General features: G+C 56.1%; 5 protein-coding genes across 5 annotated transcripts; 4 read left to right on the top strand and 1 right to left on the bottom strand.

The window, feature by feature from the left end:
- Nucleotides 1–3,216: 3,216 nt before the first annotated feature.
- EV422DRAFT_592567 (WD40-repeat-containing domain protein) lies at nucleotides 3,217–7,203 on the top strand (the record flags this gene model as incomplete). Its single annotated transcript, XM_053073552.1, has 13 exons — nucleotides 3,217–3,301; nucleotides 3,364–3,491; nucleotides 3,555–3,582; nucleotides 3,661–3,879; nucleotides 3,952–4,081; nucleotides 4,149–4,333; nucleotides 4,407–4,582; nucleotides 4,657–4,912; nucleotides 4,992–5,125; nucleotides 5,198–5,398; nucleotides 5,470–6,108; nucleotides 6,182–6,586; nucleotides 6,681–7,203. The coding sequence occupies 13 exons, from the start codon at nucleotides 3,217–3,219 to the stop codon at nucleotides 6,810–6,812; spliced, it is 2,718 nt and encodes a 905-aa protein (XP_052929791.1). The 3' UTR covers nucleotides 6,813–7,203.
- An 859-nt stretch (nucleotides 7,204–8,062) lies between these two features.
- EV422DRAFT_489460 (synaptobrevin) lies at nucleotides 8,063–8,574 on the top strand (the record flags this gene model as incomplete). Its single annotated transcript, XM_053067443.1, has 3 exons — nucleotides 8,063–8,116; nucleotides 8,257–8,317; nucleotides 8,444–8,574. Coding segments are annotated over 3 exons (246 nt in total), but the record flags the coding sequence as incomplete, so codon positions are not given.
- Nucleotides 8,575–12,067: 3,493 nt separating this feature from the next.
- EV422DRAFT_510604 (P-loop containing nucleoside triphosphate hydrolase protein) lies at nucleotides 12,068–16,402 on the top strand. The gene is made up of 3 exons (XM_053068943.1): nucleotides 12,068–15,465; nucleotides 15,576–15,718; nucleotides 15,821–16,402. The coding sequence occupies exons 1-3, from the start codon at nucleotides 12,351–12,353 to the stop codon at nucleotides 16,385–16,387; spliced, it is 3,825 nt and encodes a 1,274-aa protein (XP_052929789.1). The 5' UTR covers nucleotides 12,068–12,350; the 3' UTR covers nucleotides 16,388–16,402.
- Nucleotides 16,403–16,527: 125 nt separating this feature from the next.
- EV422DRAFT_300 (uncharacterized protein) lies at nucleotides 16,528–17,616 on the bottom strand. The gene is made up of 5 exons (XM_053066080.1): nucleotides 17,426–17,616; nucleotides 17,049–17,278; nucleotides 16,935–16,980; nucleotides 16,795–16,855; nucleotides 16,528–16,705 (listed from the first exon to the last, which is right to left on the bottom strand). Exons 1-5 carry the CDS (start codon nucleotides 17,475–17,477, stop codon nucleotides 16,669–16,671), a joined length of 426 nt encoding a protein of 141 aa, XP_052929788.1. The 5' UTR covers nucleotides 17,478–17,616; the 3' UTR covers nucleotides 16,528–16,668.
- EV422DRAFT_562599 (uncharacterized protein) lies at nucleotides 17,609–20,058 on the top strand (the record flags this gene model as incomplete). Its single annotated transcript, XM_053071967.1, has 6 exons — nucleotides 17,609–17,697; nucleotides 17,799–17,899; nucleotides 17,983–18,377; nucleotides 18,464–18,603; nucleotides 18,679–18,764; nucleotides 18,851–20,058. The coding sequence occupies 6 exons, from the start codon at nucleotides 17,609–17,611 to the stop codon at nucleotides 20,056–20,058; spliced, it is 2,019 nt and encodes a 672-aa protein (XP_052929787.1).
- Nucleotides 20,059–20,961: the final 903 nt, after the last annotated feature.

Raw genomic sequence — 20,961 nt, 5'->3', positions numbered from 1 at the left:
ACCTGCAGATTGAGCTTCTCGCTCACAAGCTTTGGTATGCAAAATACCACGTCGCCGTGGTTAATCCGAAGTCGCTACTTACGGAGGCCCCAGCACTTGAGGAGTGGCGGCTCTGGAGGGACACTTGGGGCAAGGACAAATTCATGTCTGCGTATCTGGATACACTCATGAACGAGTGGCTTGCCGACCGCGCGCCGATCGACGAAAACGGGGTCGACTTCCTGCGCAGAAAGACGGTCAAGGATGCGCCGCCGTCTGAGAAACTGAAGGCCGAGACCCCGGTTGAAGAAGTCAGGGCTTTGATGCCGAGGGAGATGCTAGGCAAGGAAATCGAGGCTTGGCAAATGGAGTACTGGATCAAGATTCATTCGTGGATGCTCGGTGGGGACGACGGCCTCCTTCGCTTGCGGATTGAGGACGAGGCCAGGAAGCAAAACCTGCCGTTGTTCCCTAGTCACCGGTTATCGCCACCACCCGCTTCCAAGCGGCTGGCACAGCCGCCAGCTCCACAACAACCGGCCCCACCTGTTCTCCCACCAATCCGCACCGTTCGTGATGAAGGCAGTCAGACAGAACTCGACACACGCCCCAGAACTAAAGAAGCACAGACTTCACCTATTTCAACGCCTATCATCGAACGGGAGCATCAATCAACCAGCACAGAGCGCAGCCAACAACAACAACCCCCACTCAATCTACAAAAACCACTCCCGTCCCCATCCTCAAGATCAGAGCCGCCATCGACCAGCAACGAGATCGCGATCTACGGCGTCCCCACCTCCGTCGCGGCGCAGAGCACACCCAACCTGGTCCGAGCCTACTCCCAGCGTGACCCGACCACCCACGTGGCGTTTGCTAGAAATGAACAGCAAGATACCAACGCAGCTGCGGGTGCTGGATTTTCGACACAGCCGCGAAATACGGCGCCCTATGCTCGGAAGAGCTTTGATGTGAGGAGGTCGGACACACTGAATTCGTCGCGTAAGCAGTTGTTTGGTTGGATGAAACGCGGTAATACGAGTACGGGGGTCACAAGGATTCAGAATGAGGAGAATGTGCCGAGGGCGAGTTTTGCGGCGCCGACTGATGTGGTGAATAGGCAACGGCCTCATTCGTCGTTTATTGCTGATGGGAATGATTCGACCTTGCCGCTGCCGAGGACTTCGACGAATGCGGCGAGCGTGCATTCGGTTGCGAGTGACTGGGTTATGGCGCCACAGACGAATGGTGGGCCGGCCGTTAAAGTGAAACTCCGATACCACTCGGGTCCGATCGATCAACGCGCACTCGGGTCGAAGAATCCGCTTGGAATCATGGCCGACGTCAGGTCGGTGATTGAAGGGCTGGGCATGACGGTGGTGAAATCGGATGGAGTGAAGATGAGGGTCGTACGGACCTCGGAGTTGGCCATGCAACAGCGGCAAGCGCATCAGCAGGCCCTCGTCGCGCAAGCCAGACAGTGGGAGCAGGCCTCCCCTGTCGTTGACCAGCATCAGTCGGGCATTATACCTTCCGCTTCGCCGGGCTCCCCGCACCATTCGCATGGGCCGTTACCTTCCCCGCCGGCCAGTGCTGCTCAATCACCGACGACGAACTCGGCTGCACACTCTCATACCCCACAATTGGACCATCACCATCACCGGGGCCTCGGCCAAATGCTGGCTTCACTTCCAATCAGTCTCGTGAAAAAGTTGAAGAATATGGCGCGATACGGACCCGGATACAATAAGGGCTTTAACAAGGCCGACGTGGCAGCTATGTACTATAGCAATCCGGCCGCGCAAACCTCGACTGCCACATTCGCATCCACGTCCACTACCAATACAAACTACGGGTCGCCGGTGTCCAATGGCCATCACCCCTATATGGCGCATCTGAACGCATCGGGCGTGTCCATCAACGGCTCCCGCGAGAGTTTCGTATCGAGTAATGCCACACGCGCAACCTCTCAACATCAAAACCATCACCACAACCCCAACCCCGCGCAGGGGACCGGCAACGGCTTCTACTTGCACGGCAACAACTCCTCAGTCACCTCCCACGCCTCCCACTACACCAGCACACCAAACAACGCCCCGGCCCACCCCCACTTCCCACCCCAACAACCCCCCGCAGCCATCGGCGAGGTGCGGTTCACGGTGGAAGTGCAGCGCATCAAGAATCTCCCTGGGCTGTTTGTGGTCGAGTTCAAGCGTGCAAGAGGCGACGTGTGGGAGTTCAAGAGGCTTTATAATGAGGTCATTGAGGGGTGTGAGGGATTGGGACGGGTCGGGATGTAGAGTACCCTTTGGGCAACCATCGACATACGAAGAGAGATGGGGGAAGATTGGCGCATTGCTAGAACTGGGACACTTCCGCTCTTTGTTTCGCACGCTTCTATGAGACTTTTTTTTTTAACGACCGACAACACAACATTTCAGCTAGCGTTCACCTTGTTTCCCTCATCCCTTCGGACACACACCACCACGCAATATTCCCCCTCACGCAACTGTATTCTTTACAATTTTACCTTCTTGCCCCCTTTGACTTGATGTCAACGCGCGAACACTTTGTGGTGGACCACCCTCTTCTTTTTTTCGTATACTCCCCACCCCACCACCTCACCTCACTTAAGACCCCATCACGTTATTAGAGTCATCGTAATGTATGAGAACTGAGAGTATTCAGTGTGTGAGTGTTCCTGAGTTGTTGAGCAAGGATTTGGTGGTGATGAGATCGATGAGAATCGCTGGATTGTCTTTGGAAAGATTTCCTGCACATCAGTCCATTTGTGCGGGTGGAAGTGTTCCGGGGTCGGCACTCAATCCATCTAACAGGGTGTATCGGAGTCTCAGGCTACGGAGAAAACCTATGCGGTGGGCCCTCATCTATCGTGGGAGGGATCAGTTTTTGACGGGGTCGTTTTTGACGGGAGGTCTAGAAGAGGCAACCTAATTGAATTGGGAGAGGCATCACGTGCGCGCAGGCCTTCACGTTATTAAACTTCCAGTTCACGCTGTGCCAACTTCTCAGTCGGTTCCTCGACCTTTTGACATTGGCCCCTGTTGACAACTGCAAAGCGCTCAGGGAGGAGTAGGAGGTGTTATCGGCACTTTGTTTCGTCACTACAGAAGGTATGCTCCCCTCTACGCTCTGTGGGGCTCCTTGTGTCGGAAGAAACTTGCCCGCTCAAAACGTATCCCAACCCCTCCAATTTCTACAGAGTTTGTGCGCACAATGCCCTCAGGGACACTCTCGGGACGGCAACCGTCCAAAAGGACGAAAGGTACCGCTTCCTTTGAAGCTGCTGGCTGGATCATGGGTGGGAGGCTTGACCGCTGAGTTCATCGGCCCGACTGAAACCGGTTTGCGTTCCCCCTCCAGCCTCGGCACTGTACCAACCTTTTCGGGCAATTGGCTACGTCTGTGCCGACGTCCCGCTGAACGTACAGGCCCGTGGGAACGTCCATGCTTTGACGGCGTCTGTCGGGAACTCGTTCCATATCTATGATGTGAGTGTCTCATTTACGCTTTATGAGCGGCCGACCACACACTAAAGTCTTTCTTGGGTACAGGGAGAGAAATTGAAGCTCCTGTTCACAGGTTTGTCGGCGATACCGTAGAGGGAGAACAAATTGGAGGCGGTCTGGACTGACGGTGTGGGGGGTAATGTCAACATAGGTCCGCAAAATGCCGGACCGGTCACTGCCGTCGCTGCGTTCAAGGACAGGATCTTCTCGGCGTGCTCCAACGTGATATCTGTGGCGGAGCGTGGAAAGGAGATTGCGCGATGGGAGGCCAACGCGGCGTGCAAGATCTTCTCACTGCTGGTCTTTGGGAATCTGATACTGGCACTATGTGATGACAACGTGCTGCGAATCTGGGATCATTCTACTGGAGGTATTGTCAAAGGCTTTGAATAAAGGGTTTCGTAGCCATTCAAACACGGAGACTCAATCTCGATTTCTATAGAGTACTACAACGAGTTGTCGTTTCCGGATTCCTTCCGTGTCTCGGCCGTGCTGCATCCCAGCACATACCTCAACAAAGTACTGCTGGCGAGTCAGCAGGGAACGATGCAGCTATGGAACATCCGCACTTTGTATGTCGTCATCTGAAGATCCCCGCTGCAGTCCGACTTGCTAAATCACAACCTCTCTGAACGACAGAACAATGCTCTACGAGTTTGCATCACTGGAGTCGCCGATCGTATACTTCACACAAGCACCAGCGGTTGATGTCGTGGCGATCGGATTGCTGGACGGATCAACAGTATTGCACAACATCCGCGCGGACGTGGAGATTATGAGGCTGAAGCAAGATGGGAAGGTTACCGCTATCTCCTTCCGCACAGGTAGGGATCGGTCTCGCGAGAAATCGGTAGCAAGGGTTGGAGAAAGGAAAAAACGACTGACTTGCGTATGCAGACGAGAAGCAACACATGGTCACTGCGAGCATCTCGGGGGATTTGACGGTATGGGATCTCAGCAAACAGCAAGTGCTGAACGTGACGAGCGGCGCACATGCTGGGGCCATACATACTGCCCACTACTACGCCGGACAACCGATCCTGATCACCGCCGGCGCCGATAACGCCATTCGCGTAAGTCCGCATACTCAGTTCGCCACCTTCACGGAAAAGCCCAACTCACCCTTTCCTCAATCTATCTCCCACAGCAATGGATCTTTGACTCAGCAGAAGGCCACCCCCGCCTCCTCCGCCACCGCGGCGGACACCAGACCCCACCAACGCGGATCCACTACCACCCTCTCGAACAGCACCAGATCATCACAGCGGGAGCCGACCAGGCCATCCGTGTCTTCAACATTGCGCGTGACGCAAACTGCATGGAGATCCCGTTGTTTGATAAGAAGCTGAAGGGGTGGGCGGCTGAGGATGCGAGGATACCGCCTGTGGCGCAATTTGCCATTTGTAAGTCAAACATATGCGAATTTGGCGCGCTGGGTTGTGTGATTTTGATTGACGAGCTGATGCGGATATTCTTTTCTAGCGGAGGAGACGTTGCATAAGTCTGTCAATATCATTACGGCCCATGTGAAGGATCTGAATGCGAGGATTTGCTCGTACGGCGGGAAACCGTTGGACAAACGGGTGTTTACTTGCACTGACGGATCTCTTGTGAAGGTGAGACACGGAACATCATGCTCAACCTAGACGAGATTGGTGATGCTCACGTTGAAACTTTTACATTATTAGTCTGTTGCGATTAGCGCCTGCGGAAATTTCGGGTTCGTTGGGTCGGCGCTGGGCGGTGTGGACCGGTACAATTTGCAGTCGGGGCTGCTCCGAAAGACGTATGGACAGTCTGGGGGAGGGCACACGAAGGCTGTGATTGGGATTGTGACGGATAGGGTGAATCGGCTAGTGATCACAGCGGGTCTTGATGGGCTGGTCAAGGTATGTGTTGTTGTCGTTCAGGCAAAAGCAGTCGCTCTACGGCGCAGAACTCACGCGGATTTCGAACATAGTTCTGGTCCTTCCAATCCGCCTCCCTCCTGCACACCATCGCCCTCCCTTTCCCAATAACCTCGATCGACCTGCACCGCGAATCCAACCTCCTCTGCGTCACCACCGACGACTTCATCCTCCGCATCATCGACGTCAGCACACACCGCACCGTCCGCGAGTTTGCAGGCCACCGGTCCGCCATCACCGACACGGCATTCTCCCCGGACGGCCGCCACCTCATCTCGACATCCACGGACTCGACCATCCGCACGTGGGACCTGCCCACCGGCCACTGTGTGGATATCTCCCGCGTGGGCAGCGTGCCGCGCTGCGTAGCGGTGTCGGCGAACGGGGATTATATCGCGACGGCGCATGCCGACCAGGTCGGGATCTTCTTGTGGGCGAATAAAGTGAATTTTGGAGGGATTGTGCCGCAGAGGGTTGAGGAGGGGGATGAGGTTGTGTTGGAGTTGCCGACGACTGGGGAGGTTGAGGAAGAAGAAGAAGAAGAGGAGGAGGAGGGTGGGAATGGACCGGCACCACCACCGCCCGCAGACGCGGGTCTCCAACCGGGCGAGGAGGTGGATGACCAGCTGATTGTGCTGTCTGGCGTGCCGAAGTCCAAGTGGCAGAATCTGCTGAGTTTAGATGCTCTCAAGGTACGCGTCTACCATAACCTGTCGTTGATATTCCCCCGTTTATATACTAAACCCCAGCGATCTCCCCATCTAGAAACGAAGCCAACCAACCGAAGCCCCCAAAGCCGACCGCGCGCCCTTCTTCCTCCCCACCCTCCGCGACCAAAAGAAGCTTCTCACCGCCACCCCCACCCCCCCACCAAACCCCACCCAATCCCGCATCCTCACCACCCCGCTCACCCTCCACGAAACCCCCGACACGGAGTTCCTCCTCCTCCTCCGCCAGTCCCACCTCGACGCCGATTTCACCGACTTTGCCAACCATTTGAGGGACCTGGGACCGGCGCAGTTGGATCTGAGTCTGAGATTGTTGGATACCGCGGGCGGTGGGATGGAGGAGGGAGGCGATTTGGGACGGATGGTGGATGCGTTGGTGTGGATGATGGAACGGAGGAGGGATTTTGAGGCTGTCGAGAGTGTGCTGGCCGTTTTGGTCAAGGTATGTTCGCCAGTCCTTGTGATACGCCCTCGATTGTATTCGTAGTGTTTTTCACACCCCCCAACTCACTGACACGATGCATTCCATCCAACAGGTCCACTCAAAACAACTCCTGGAATGTCCCCGCCTCGACACCCTCCTCCGCCGGCACACGGATGCGTGGAACACGCTTGAGGGCATGTTTCAGTATGGATTGTGTTTGTTGGATTTCGTCAAGACTGCTTGAAAAGCAAGTCACACACATATTCCATGGTTGCGCGTACATGCAACACACACATCACATACACACACACCTCACACAGTACGTAGCATTGCCATTTCCCACACATGGTGTTTCACATAGCATTAGCGTAATTTATATAGGTCATTTGTTCTTTATTAAATTTTTGAAGTGTTTTTTGTGCGTATTGCGGTGTAGCGGTTTCACCAACAAATGAAAGGTTCGTTTTTTTTTTTTTGAATGACGAAGCGGTGGATGCCCCCCCGAGAAGAGTTCATGCGATTGGAGAAAACGCATCCCGCCGGCTACCATTGCGATATCGTTCGCCGCGAAGGAAAATTCCGAACCGAAAATCGTAAAGAGTGCAGGGTGGTTCATTCATTCGGTGGTTACCCTCTGCGTCCCCGAAGTGCAGGCAGTGGTGGTGGACGATCGGAAGCTGCTGGAAGTGGGCCGCTCAACCATGGTAGGACGGAGGCGGAGGCGGACGTTGGAGGAGATGTTCATCGAGAACGTCTGACAAGGCGACCAGGCCGCCGTCTGCCGTGATGATGTCCATTCGAACATCGCACCTATAATGTGCAGGCTGCAGCTCCTTATAGTAGCGGGCCTGACCCCACTCGAGGCAATCCGCGGGCGGCGCGATATCCCATACGGTTCCAAAAGTCCAAAGCCTCCTCATACGCGGCGATGGCCATCAACGGGTGTCCCCCTGGAAGACGGCTTTGGCCTCTATATACCGCACCATCTCTCTTCCGAGCCCCTGGCCACGGCTCCGAGGGCAAACCCACATCAGGTAGGGGCCGGTGGAGGATGGGGGTGGTGCCGAAGTCGTGGTAGAGCACGAAGCCCATGCGGTTGTTAGTGGGCGGCCCCGCGAAAGATATGCAGACAGACATGCAGGTTCTTGTGAAAGGAGGTCCCATTGATCCTAGGAGCCGCCTCCACGGCTATCGTGCTCTTCACGAAGAAATGCTTCCAGTCGTCCTTGTCGAGAAGCCGAGGTGGAGCGATGGAAGTGTAGTTGTTATACTGTATTTGCCGCGCAGTCACGGCCACCAAAAAGCCTCGCTTCACATGCCCCCCTTCAACCCCCCTTGGCGTTCAACTTTCCGGCCTCTCAAAAACAACCGCACCTACTGTAGATACACTTCCCAGCCCGACCTCTCTCACTACACAATCTCACTACTCACTCTCACACCACCCACACCACTCACTCACCCACTCACGCAAAGATGTCCTCCCAGCAAGGTCCCTCGAAAACAGGCCAGGTCCAGAACCAGGTTAACGAGGTTGTTGGGATCATGCAGGTGCGTGTCAGTCGACTCAACTGGAGATCACGGGAGGGTTTTGCGTGCGTGCGTGCGGAGGGGGAGGAAAGCGGAGCAAGTGGGGTGAGGTATTGAGGGGTGGAGTTCTGACCTCGTTTTGTTCCATCTATGGATAATAGGACAACATCAACAAGGTCATGCAACGCGGCGAACAATTAGACACCTTACAGAACAAGACCGGTGCGTAAACCCCCATCCCACCCCACCGCCCCATGTCATTCACATCCACCCAATTGACCCCAATACCCATCTGTCATAACTCCCTCTATCCATCAAATAAGATTGACATTCTGTTTTTTTCAACAGATGATCTCCAACAATCATCCCTCCAATTCCAACGCGGCGCCTCCCGCGTCCGGAAACAGATGTGGTGGAAGGATATGAAGATGAAACTTATCATTGGAGGCATTGTTGCTGTTATTCTTATTATCATCATTGGTAAGGGATTATTTCTTTTGGGTTGGATGCGATCGGGGATGCGGGATGCCAGGATGTGGGGAGGTGTGGTGGGCATGATGGGGATGTACGGCTGCGCGCGGAAAAGAGTTGGGCGGATGGACTTGATGTGGAATTGGCGAGGAGGTTTCGAGACGTGTCTGCTCATCACCCTTTTCTGTACATATAGTGTCGATCGTGAAGTCGGGTCAGTAGACGCAGGCGACGCAAAAGAGGATCCGGTCAGATCACATCACGACTCTGTGCACAAACCGTCGTTCACCTAGCCATTTCACCAGCGGGCCACACGTCGCCTGTACAGCCCACCATCCGCTTGTATCGCCGGTTACCGCAAAACTGCCCACCCCATCGCAACGAGCTGAGTTTCCCCAACCCCCCTAAATCCCACCGTCGTAATCCCGTCCGTCTTTTCCTCCGTTTTTGTTTTTTTTTTGGTTTATCCGGGACTCCCACCTTTTGTACCATAGTGAATATACGTACCATACAAATGTACAATTGACAACCGGTTGTTGAACTAACGATAGCGATGGATCGAGTTCGCGCGCGCTAAATACGTAGCTTGATGTACACTTCCAATAACAAGACCAAGGCGACTTCCCTCCATCGGAGAAGTCATCAAAGTCAGGCTGGGTAGACCCATCGGCGGACCGGCGTCGGTTTCCTCTTCTGGTCTCACATTGGGTTCCGGTTCAGGCAAAGCCAACTATCATTTAGCGTTAGTGACGCAGGTTGCGCTCAAGATGGACACGCTTGAAACCGAGCTGACTGTGTGCCCGATGCCGGCGTACTCCTCAAATGCAGACCCTGAGCGTTGGTTGAGCGAGCAGCCAGAAGCGTATCGTAAGAAGCACCTTCCCGTTCGGCCCACAGACGTTCAGCAAACGCCCATCGCCTTCGGAAAAGCCTTGGAATTTGTGACAGTGGACAAGGCCGGCAACACCATACCTTTCGTCGAGGGCAAATCCTGTTGGGTTCTTCTGGAAAAACAGACCTTTAGACAGAGCCTGACCCGTACGTAGAAAATCTACGACCCGATGGTGACAATCAAACTGGAGGATCTGGTCCGGCTCAGAACGTACTTGAAGTTTTTGAACGCCGCACCTTCGCCATCGCTCGTAGTAAATTACGTGCGGCTTTGAAATACAGTCAGGTAGCAAAAAGCTGTCTCTCCGCGAGATTAAGTCAGTGCCGCCCTCTCCGCCTTGTGGGACGGTCATTGACCTCAATTAGGAGGAGAGACAGCTTTTTGCTACCTGACTGTACAATGGCCTATACCTTTTGACGATGGCGATGATACAGAAGACCACGGTGATTGACAGGACGCAGATATGTTGCCGGTGGCGGATTACCTCCGCATGCTGCCTTCGCGTTCGGACGCAGTGCAGAGGTTGATCGATGAACACGACGCGTCGTTACAAAGACAGAAAAACGAGCAGCTTAGGAGGAGTGCATGGGGTGTCCTCGTATGATCTTCACCATCGCCGCGTACTGGCTGGCGATGCGCTCCTTCAGCGCCTTCTTCAACGGAGGGCTCAGGGGCACCCTCGCTGCGCCACCCATTTTGGGGGTTATCGCGACGGCGCCGGACGCCGTTTTGGGCCTCTCTTCCTCACCCATTCCTTACCCAAAATCTGCCATAACTCAGCCAGTCCGGAACTTTATTCAGATATTTTTGGTGATTCTGATAGCCCTGACAATTCCGCTGAAGTCCCGCACCAACGGCGCTCACGCGCTGCCCTTGCCTGTCCAGCGCTCTGCGTCGAAAAAGGGAAGCTCCGTTTATTGTGAAGCTGAAAACGGCGACGACGCGTAGATACTAGTGTCAGTTGCTGCAAACCACGGGTGCCCCGCAATTCAAATACACGCGTTCGGACGGTCACATGACTGTCCACGTGACTAGGCCTTGTCGAAGAAAAACCCACCCCCGCCCCCCGCCTATAAAAGGAGACCCTGCCACCGCCGGAGTTTACCACCCATTCCGTTCCCCAATCTGTTTTCGACGGAGCGTGCTGGGACAGGCAGGCGCTGCACCTGTATCTCTCTACTATCCGCGCGCCTATCTCTCTTCAGCGACGCTCCCCTCATAGGTGATCCCACAGCTCGGTATGTTTACGTTCCCACCCCCCTCATCAGGAATCACGCAGCACGATTCAAACTGGCAGACGCCCGGGTATGATGATAGCAATTCTTTCCCCGTCTAATCGACCATGTTGAAAACGGCGCCTCGCTTTACGGAGCGGGGTTCACTCTAGCCAGTGCTTTTTCTGACCCCTCTGCTTGTGGAAGACCGCTGCGTGATTCCTTTTATTCATCTCTTTGTGTTTTGGGATTGGTTCCTCATCAACTGTTTTCCTTCTCATACTTAAAGGTCCCAACATGGTTCGATGAGCAACAATCTCAGTACCGCTTTCATGTCGTGACCACAGTCGTCCGAGCAGGTTGGTTTCTCCCTTCCTCCTTCCCAGCATAGTGAGTGGGGGGTATCAGCACTGCCGTGGATGAAGATTACCATATTCGCAGTTTCCTCCGAAGGGACGCAAGTCCCGATGCCGGCAGAAGCACCTTCCTTGGATGTCTGAGGCGTGCTACCCCCCACTACTCATTGCCACTATCGTTGATATGCATTCGTGTTGTAACAGACGCTGATCCTGCATTTCCTTGTAATTGTTTAGGTTTCTTCGGGTACGTATGAAGGTCAAGTGAGTGAGCCAAGACAGGGTCACTCCTAGTAGGCAGGCGGCTTCGTTCACGCATCGCGAAGACACGACGGTGCCCGACAGTACACAGGCATAATTGAGGGGGTTGGCTTCCAAGCTTGTGATTCCAGGAACACATACGGACGGAGTCGTTGCGTTTACGCGCAACGACTCGCGTCTCACATTCACCTGGGACAGGCTCCCACAAGCACATAACACATGTTCGAAAGAACACAGGGCGCAAGCTCTGGTGGATTATCAGAAACTGCGGGTCATGCATCGGTTTCACTCTCCATGACGACTTTTCGGAGTTACCAGAGCTGGAAACTTGCAATCGACTCATGAAAGCGGTCCACGTGCAGCTACCCGTTAAGTGCAATTCACAAGTCGGCCTGCGGGCCGGACTCGAGTGGGATGCTCTGGATACCAACCCCTCTCACTTATGAGCCTTTTCGTTACTGTTGGCACCCTCCTGTTGCGCTCTTTTGCGGAAGCCGCCTTTGTAGATCTCGAGTCGTGCATGAGTACATTGGGTTGTTGTGAACTTGTCGTAAATACGTTTCGTGCTGTGTATCGTTTCTGCAATGCAATGTCCGCGTTCTCAAAAGAAAAAAATCGCCGTCTTCCTGTCGTGCTGTGTGTGAAGGGTGTAAGGAGACTGTACGTGCGAGAGAACAAGGCGACGGGCCCTGTTGCTATAGATCAAGACAGCATGCCCGACTCCCATTTGAGTCGTGTACAGTATCCGCGTCCCACCTTTAATAACAATGAGTTGTGTCTTTGAGCAGTTCTCTTACGGCGGGGGGCGAGCGGAGTCAAGAAAAGGCGGCGGTTAGTTAGTTAGCTAGCAAGCGACTGACGGCAACCGACAGGAGGGACTCTCGGGCGAAGTGAGCGAGACAAAGAACGTCCATTCTCCTCAGCCTGAACGTCTCGCAGTTTACAAAGTCAGATAGACATTAGACAGTCCAGACGGGACTACGGTGCTTGCGTACTTACCGTATGGTCTAAGAGGCGGAGGACTTACGGATATCCGCCGGCCGTTTAGCACCTGCGTCATCATGGTAGCACCCACAACGGCTAGACCTGCCAAGTCGAAGCAAAAACGGCCTCCTAATCCTCCTCAACCCCCTTCCACACGTCCTCCGTTCCCTCCGCCTATGCCGCCTTACTCTTATCACGATGGACAGTATCCTCCCGCGATGCTGCAAGGACAGTATTTCGCTCCCCCACCGCAACAGAACATGTTCTATCCTCCCTATCCTCCCTATCCTCACTATCAAGGCCCACCACCGGCGGGCTATGCGTTGCGGTATGAACCTCCTCCACATCCTACTTCCGGAGGCTACTACGTGCCAACACCCCCAGCAGTACCACTGCCGCCCGCAGGTGTATCCAAAGCGCCTGCCTTGTCGCCGCAAGACTTTCCGCTTCTTAAGTCCTCCTCAACCTCAACCACCTTATCACGGGCCTCTCCCGCAAAAGTCTCGATATCCGATCCATCTGGCAGGAAGGTGGAGATGGCTCCTCCTGCTGTCGCGAAGGCCGCAAAGGCTGCCGCACAAACGGTACCTTTCGACGCAGGTGTTGCGGCTTCTCTCCAACCCATAACCGAAGAATTTCAACGATCCTTACGCCGGCTCCGGAAGGTGGATGCCATGTTGGGCCAGGCACTGGGACGCCCGGCGGTCGCCATGGAACAACAGTTGTTGATGGAGGATCTGAACTCCTTTGCGACCGTGCAAAGCGAGGCATTCAGTGCCGTCGCAAAGGGTTGCGGGTTGCGGGTTGCGGGTTATCCGCACATGGGCGATGACAGCGCCCCTTTCAATTTCGATTTGGTGAAACTGCTGGAAGCCTCTGCCACTGACGTCCAGCAAAAGCAGCTGGAGATTGCCGCGATCGGAAATTACGCTTTTACTATCGAGGACGCGGTGATCTTGAGCAACGCCGCCCATGGGTTCTTTCAGGTCTCGGTCCCAGACCCTACGACTTGCGTAGAACCAGGCCAGAGCGCGCAGATCTCGCTCGCTTGCAACAGCGGGTGGCGAACGTCCGCTGGAAAAGTCGACGCCACGTTGTGCTTGATCGTAACGGTCTCCTCGCACTCATGCGCATCCTCGGCCGATGCGAAACCCTCCCTGCCCCGGATCGGCTCGCTATCCCTCCTTCTCACGCGAAACATCAGCATCAGCTTCGTCGACAGGGTCTCGCCTCTCTCTGTCCTTGCCGGGAAGTTCACCCCCGCATGGCTGCGAGAGCTCGCCTCCTTCGATCTGACCCCTTCACAGATCGCCACGATGCCCGCACCCCCGTCCGGTCTGAATTTGCGAAGATGGCTCCACGCCAACATGCCCAATATCACCGATCCGACTATCAACCAACTCGTCTCGCTACCCATTGTTTCCATGCTACCCGACCAACAGGAATCGAGGCTCTTCCTTAAGCTCTCCCCCGACACGTTTGGATTGCATTTCGACTTGCTTCTGCGTTTGGAGCTCGGTGCCGTGCAGCGGCAATATGCAGAGTACACACTCTACGACTCGACGCTGGAGTTCCACTCCAAGGCAAATGAACCGGGATGCTCAAACTACCTCATCAAAGTCCCCGGAATAGCAGATGGAAAGCCCCCCCTCCAGCGCGGGGACCCAGTCCACGTGCGCTTCTTCCCGCTGGTGCTCACTCAAGATAATTACGAGTCTAGCAAATGGACTGTGAAGGAACACCGCGGGTGGGTGCACAACCTGGTACGCCGCGATGGGAAGGTGTTTGTTGGGTTGCCGGATATCATGGCAACCGGGGATGGTGGACAATCGAGCCTGCATATGTTCAAGTATGTGGTCTCGTTCCCGCTGCCGGTGGAGGAAGCTGCGCTGGCGAGACGGGCGCTGTTGGCGCTGGACGCTGGGAATAATGGTGAGCACACCGCGATGGACGGGCTCAGGACAATGTTGTTCCCGACGGAAAGCGATTGCAAGGTCCTGGACGACAACATTCCCCTCGGCGACCCGGAACCGACCTTGACTTTCTACAACAACGAGCTGAACCCGGCACAGAAGATGGCCGCGGAACGGCTAGTGCAAGGCGATTACGGCGACGTGCCCTTTGTTATCATTGGTGGACCCGGGACGGGGAAGACATCCACGTTGGCGGAATGCTGTATGCAGATCTTGAAAAAGGAGAGATCCCCGACCGCCCGCGTGATCGTCTCGGCGCCGTCCAACTCGGCCTGCGACACCATCGCCCGCCGCCTCGCGGCGTATCTCGGGCCCGACGAGCTTATCAGGATCAATCACCCTTCCCGCCGAACAGAGGACGAGGTCCCCGAAGACCTCCGCCGATACTGCTGCACCACCCAAATCGACGGCATCCTCTTCCACACCGTGCCCCCGCTCGCCACGCTCATGAAGTACAAGGTGGTTGTCGTAACCTGCATCGATGCCGCCCTCCTTCAATCCCTCGGTCTCGCCAACAAAGACCTGCGCGCAACACTCCAACCCAACCGCACACCGCTAGCGAACGACCCCCTGTTCCACTTCACCCACCTCCTCATCGACGAAGCCGGCCAGGCCACCGAACCAGACACCTTGCTCCCCTTAACCCTCCTCACCGACGCGCTACCCTCCATCACCCGCACCGCAAAGCTCGTCCTTTGCGGCGACCCGTACCAACTCGGCCCACGCGTCACCTCCCACCCCGCGCGCGCCGCCCATCTCCACATCTCACTCATGGAACGCCTCATCGTCTCCCAAAAACTGTACCAACCCTCCCACTCCGGCCGCCTCGACCTCCGCATCGCCCCCAAACCGGGCTCCGACCCGCGCGTGATCCAAAAGGGCAAACGCGTCCGCCCCACCGTCTGCACCCTCGACGACAATTACCGCTCCCACCCCTCCCTCCTCACCGTCCCCTCGCGCTTATTCTACAACTCCCGCCTCCGCGCCGTGGGCGAACCATGCGAAACGCATCGGGTTGTGATTGCGGGGCTGGAGGGGGTGTTGGTGAACCCGCGGCTGCCGATGATGGTTGTGGATGTGGGCGAGGAGGACTCGGACGCCGTCGCGGAGGTTGTGGAGGGCGATGGGGTCAGTGGGTGGTGGAATCTGCGGGAGGCGAGGGAGGTGGTGAGGGTTGCGAGGGGTGTGGTTGAGGCCGGGGTTGTGGAGGCGAGGGAGGGTATGTGGGCTTTCCCGCCCCCTTTTTTTGAAACGCAATTGTTGGGGTTTCTTTGAATTATGAAAGGAGGACTGACCCCATCGTTTTGGTTTCGAATTTTTTTTTTCTAGTGGGAGTCATGTCACCGTTCAGAGAACAAGTCAAACGCATCCGCTCCATGCTCCGGAAAACTACCATCCGCACTTCAGGCGTTCCCTCGAAAAAGGCAAAAACACTCCGTGACGTTAACGTCGGCACCGTCGAAGACTACCAGGTGCGTCCCCCTCACCCTGCCACCCATTCGGTCGCCCCCCCCCCCCCCCCCCCCCTCGTCACTGACCCCCCCCTCCCGCCCCCTCTCTATGATCCCCCCCAGGGCCAAGAGTTCCCCATAATCCTCATCTCCCCCGTGCGCACGCGCCCCTCTGCCCTCGCCAAGGACATGGAGAACGACATGGGGCTCATTGGGTTTCCGAAACGGTTCAATGTGGCGGTCACGCGGGCGAAGAGTCTGTGTGTGGTTGTGGGGAGGGTTGAACTGCTTGTTCGGGATGCGGGGTGGAGCGAGTGGATTGGAGGCGTGCAGACGCGGGGTGGGGTTCTTCGGGTTAGGAGTCACGGAGACGCGGACCCGGTGGGCCTAGAGATTGGGGGAGCGGTTTTGGAGGCGGGCCTGGAAGATGGGGAAATTCCTGAACCCGCATCTGAAAGAACGCGGGGAACACCCCTCGGCGAGGAACTGGAAGATGGGGAGATCCCCGAAGCGGAGGTTGGAAGAAAGCCGGTGGCGCTCACCGGGTTCTTTGCGGAATCTGCCTCGGGGAGTTACGAGGAGCTCGGCGGGCTTGAGCTCGATCTTGACGATATGACGATACAGCCGGATGTGGTGGGGGATGCGTTCTTTGGGGAGTATGGGGAGTTGGGGGGTTTAGATGAGGGTTAGTGGGGAAGATGCGGGGTGGGTGGTTAGGGCTTAGAGGCGGGGATGAAGGCGTATGGGTTTTAGCGTAGATTGTTTTGAAGGCGTGATGTGTCTGTAGAGGCGTTGATGGATGTTGCTTTGCATTTTGGTTCTTTGATTATCATACGCATTCCAAAGGGTTTCTATCTTCGCTTTTTTTTTTATTGGGATATGTAATATGTACAAGATGGGGGGGTCGTTGTGATGCGCAGAACGAATACCGGAAGGTTGGTTTTTACGCACACGGGGAACACAGCAACCCATCACTCCTTATTCGACGTAAGTTCAATCAACAATTGCCTGCAAACGCATCAACATCAGTTGGTTCAGCGCCCACTATCACTATCACATCGAACGAAAACAGCGATTCGAATTGGTATGAGACGTACCAGTCGGAAGGGTTGTCCAGCATCACGGACTGCTTAAGGGCTGCTACTGCGTCGTCTTTGCCTACAGAATTCCAAATAAAAAAAGGGTAAGGAAAAACATCGGTTGGAGATGGAAGATTCGACGCAAAGGCAACACTTACGATTTACGGCTATACATGCGCGGGCCATTATCTGGAAGGCGTTGTACTGGGGTTGGGATGGGGAACATCAGTAATATTGTGATTCCGATAACCCGCCTGGGCACATCTACCCACATTAAGCGGATCCAAAGCGACGCTCTTCTCAAAACATTCAATCGCTTTTGTGAAATCCTTCTTGTTGTAGAACCCGACGCCGCATCGGAACCAGCCCAGGGAGTTGCGCGGGAGGGAGCCGATGCGGAGGAGGAGCCATTCTTCGGAGCTGTTTTGGGAGGAGGAGGGGGCGAGGGTCGGGGCCGACGTGAGTGGGAGGCTGGTGGAGGGGAGGGTGTCGGCGCCGGGTTCTTTTTGGATGGGTTCGGGGTCGGCGGTTGTTGCCATCGTGGGGGCGGTGGTGGTGGAGGTGGGGTGGGTAGGGTTGAGACTGGGCACTTACACTTGGGAAGCAGTATGCCCGGTGGGTGAAAGCCGGACGTGTTCCTTTTGCTTACCTAATCTCGCGTAGTGTTCGCGTTCATCTTGTTTGCGCCTTTCATTCACCATGTTCCAACCCCCAAAGGCATCTCCCTTTCCCAACTCACTTCACTCGGACTACCATAAGAGTGGTAGTTATTCAATCTCAATTGGCACCCGTTCTGCGCCAACACTCATCCTCCGTAAATATATGCATGAACATGCTAGCGACCGAGCCACCCGTCAGCGCCGTCGCCGGTTCTCGCGCGTTCGGGTTCCGCAGGAACGCCAAGGAGCTTGATGAGCAGGGGTGAGTTCGGGACGGAGTCTTGGAATTGATCGAAAGAGCTAGGAAGCACTTGCTCTTCATGTATCTTGGACTGATCTATGATTGTTGCTACTGGTCAATAGGAACACGCGTATGACCTTGAAGTACGTGCAGCAGCTATGCAAGGAACAGAAACTGTACAACACTCCGGAACTGAATGATAAGCTGTACCTGCATTTCAAAGGTAAGGAAAACCATCCAGCAGCAGTATCTGATCATCTACGGCCTCCCTCCACCTGCTCCGGCCGCTCACCGCCCCACCGGCAGGCTTCGCCAAGATCGAAAACCTCGAAGCATACACCGGCGTGCGCTCGCTCTGGCTCGAAGGCAATGGCATCTCGCGGATCGAGAACCTCTCAGCGCAAACCGACCTCCGCTGCCTGTTCCTGCAACAGAACTGCATCGAGGAGATCGAGAACCTGTCCGCGCTCACGCAGCTCGACACGCTCGCCCTCGACAATAACCTGCTCAAGCGCATCAATGGGGAGGGGCTGAAGGGGTTGAACAGTCTGAAGACGCTGCAGGTTGCGAAGAATCTGTTGAGGACTCGGGAGGATCTGGAGGGGTTAATGCAGGCGCCCGGGATCACGATTCTGGATCTGAGCGGGAACAAGTTGGAGGATCCTGCGATTGTGGATGTGCTCGCGGGGTTGCCAAACCTGGTAGGTGTTGGTTCTCGCAATGGGGGGAGGACATGATGAGAAGGAGGGCAACTGAATGTGGGCGTTTTTTCGTTTTCCCGGCAAAGGCGGTCCTGAACCTCATGTCCAACCCCGTCATCGCGAAAATCCCAAACTACCGCCGTGTCCTGATCTCCCGCATCCCGACACTGACCTATCTCGACGACCGGCCCGTGTTCGACAAGGAGAGGCTGGCTGTTGAGGCTTGGTAAGGCTTTGCAATCTTGATCGTCAAAAAGGTGAACATGAGAGAGTTTTGCTTATTTTGATGCGGATCCGATAGGGCGCGCGGCGGAGTCGAAGCCGAGCGCGAAGAACGGGAGCGGCAACGGAATGCCGAGAAGGAGGAGCAGAATCGGAACTTTGAAGGTAGAGAAAAAAACCCCGTCCTATTTCCACACCCCCACATCCCATCCCGAGGTATCTAAAATTTGCCCCATCATGAATATTCCCAGCCCTCCGCGACCTCCAATCCGCCGCGCGTGCCCGTCGTCTCGAGAAATACGGGCCCGACCCAGAACCCACCTTCACGCCCGCCCTCACGAAGCTCCGCGACTCGATGCTCGAGAAGATCTCGCCCGCCGCCCACGCCGCCGAGCCGTCCTCCGACTCGAACCCGGAGAAAGCGCGGAAGGTGAATGGCGCGCCCATCAGGCAGTTCACGCAGATGTCGACGGCGGGGCATCGCATCAGCGGGGGTGATGACGACACGGCGGGGTGGGTCCCTGAGCCGATGGTCGTTGACGAAGCGGAGGAAGACGACAATGAGGAGGAGGAGACAATCGCCAACCATGACATCCCACCCCTAGAAGACGCCAGCGACGACCTCACCGCCCTCTTCAACGGCGACGACGCAGCCCCATCGCTCCCCACACCCATCGGCACCCACGGCTGGGCGACGCGGCGGGAACGTGCCGCAGCCGCAGCCCGCACAGCCGGATCCCCCCCGTTCCACAGTGGGTTCACAAGCGGGATCCATGAACTCGCCGACGACGCCGTGCACGCTGACGCCGAGAAGACGTTCGTGGCAGCGGAAAACCCCAACCTGACCCTCCGGTCCAGTCGCAATCGAAGCGGAGCTGTGAGCACACGGGATCCGAGCGCGGAGCCTCACCCTACGCAGGATAACCCCTCCTCGGAGCTGTTGCCGCTGCTGGCGTTGTTGGAGAGCTCGGCGGCTGCGTCGGGCGGGTTGGATTGGATGGCGGGTGTGGATATGAATACTCCGCCTGGCCCCGCCGCCCCTACGACAGGAGCGAGAACGGACAGGAACGCTGACGAGCAGGACCACGCGGGGGTGGATGACGACGGTGATGGTGCCGGGCAGCGTTCCCCTCCCACCGACACGATTAAGCCACCCGGCCTGCACGCCGAACACCTCGCGACGCAAATGTTCCGCTCGGCCCCCAACACACCCACAGCCACACCCACCACCCGCTCAACAACCCTCCTCTTCCCAGACACCCCCGCCCCACCCCACATCCTGCACACATCCGTCCCCGCCAAACGCTCAGGCGTGCTGGCAAGCCGACGCCTGATTGAGGAGATTGAGGCGCGGGAGCCGCAGGAGCCGCTGGAGGCGAGGTTTGTTGTTGGGGATGATGACGAACCGGAGAAGGAAGAGGAGGGGTGGGTGGATGGAGCTAAAAGGGCGTGGGATTAACACTCCGATGTTATGTCTTTCGGAGTTTTCACTGGACATGATTCGAGATGCGAGGACCAGAATGGGGAACCAAATAAGTATAGATAAGTTACAGGACTATGTCTAACGAAAGGGAGGGGAACTACATATACATGTTTACTACGCTTATGTATGAACGCTCCCCCCCAATGCTTTATCTACCCAAAAATGGAGGTGATGTAATCTTGTGAAGGAGGATGAGGGCTCCAAGGACGTGTACAGTACATCTACGCCAAAAACCGTCCAAGCATATCCACCTCGTCCCTCACGTGGTGCAGGCCCAGTGCCGCTGTGGTGGGTGTTTGGTTGAGATATGTCTGCATCCAAAGAAATGTTAGAAAAAATCCACCGCATCTTTTTTTTTTGGGGGGGGGGGGGGGGGGGAGTTTGGGTACATACCACGACACCGGAATGAATCCCCTCCATAACCGCCACACTCTCCGCCCCATCCTCACTCTGAATAACCCCCCTCAGCCGCTCATACCCCAACATCAACCGTGTCGCAATCTTCAACAGGGCCAGCATCTCCGTCACGGGCGGTGCGTGGTCGCTGCGGAACCTTTCCGCGATGTTGGCGAGGACTTGGCGCCGCAGGGGTGGGGAGTGGGTGAAGAGGGAGGCGAGCGTGTCGAGGAGCGGTGTTGATGCTTTGCGGGCCTGAGAATCGCGGAACGGTTTTGATGCGGTATTGAGTCAGTCATAGGGATGTCAAAGGGAGAGACGAGGCAACGTACCTCGTTGCCTGCAGGCAGACTGAAAACAGCCACGGCAGCCGGTACAAACACATTGGCCAGACAGCCCACATACTCCTCGAAAACGCCTTCCGTGGCGCGCGGGTGGCTGGCAAGCACGTCCATAGCCGCCGCAATTCCGTAGCAGGTGTCG

Source organism: Fimicolochytrium jonesii (genome assembly GCF_025526975.1).
Source record: "Fimicolochytrium jonesii strain JEL569 chromosome Unknown EV422scaffold_1, whole genome shotgun sequence".
Lineage (NCBI taxonomy): Eukaryota > Fungi > Chytridiomycota > Chytridiomycetes > Spizellomycetales > Powellomycetaceae > Fimicolochytrium > Fimicolochytrium jonesii.
This window is presented reverse-complemented; position numbering and strand designations above follow the sequence as displayed.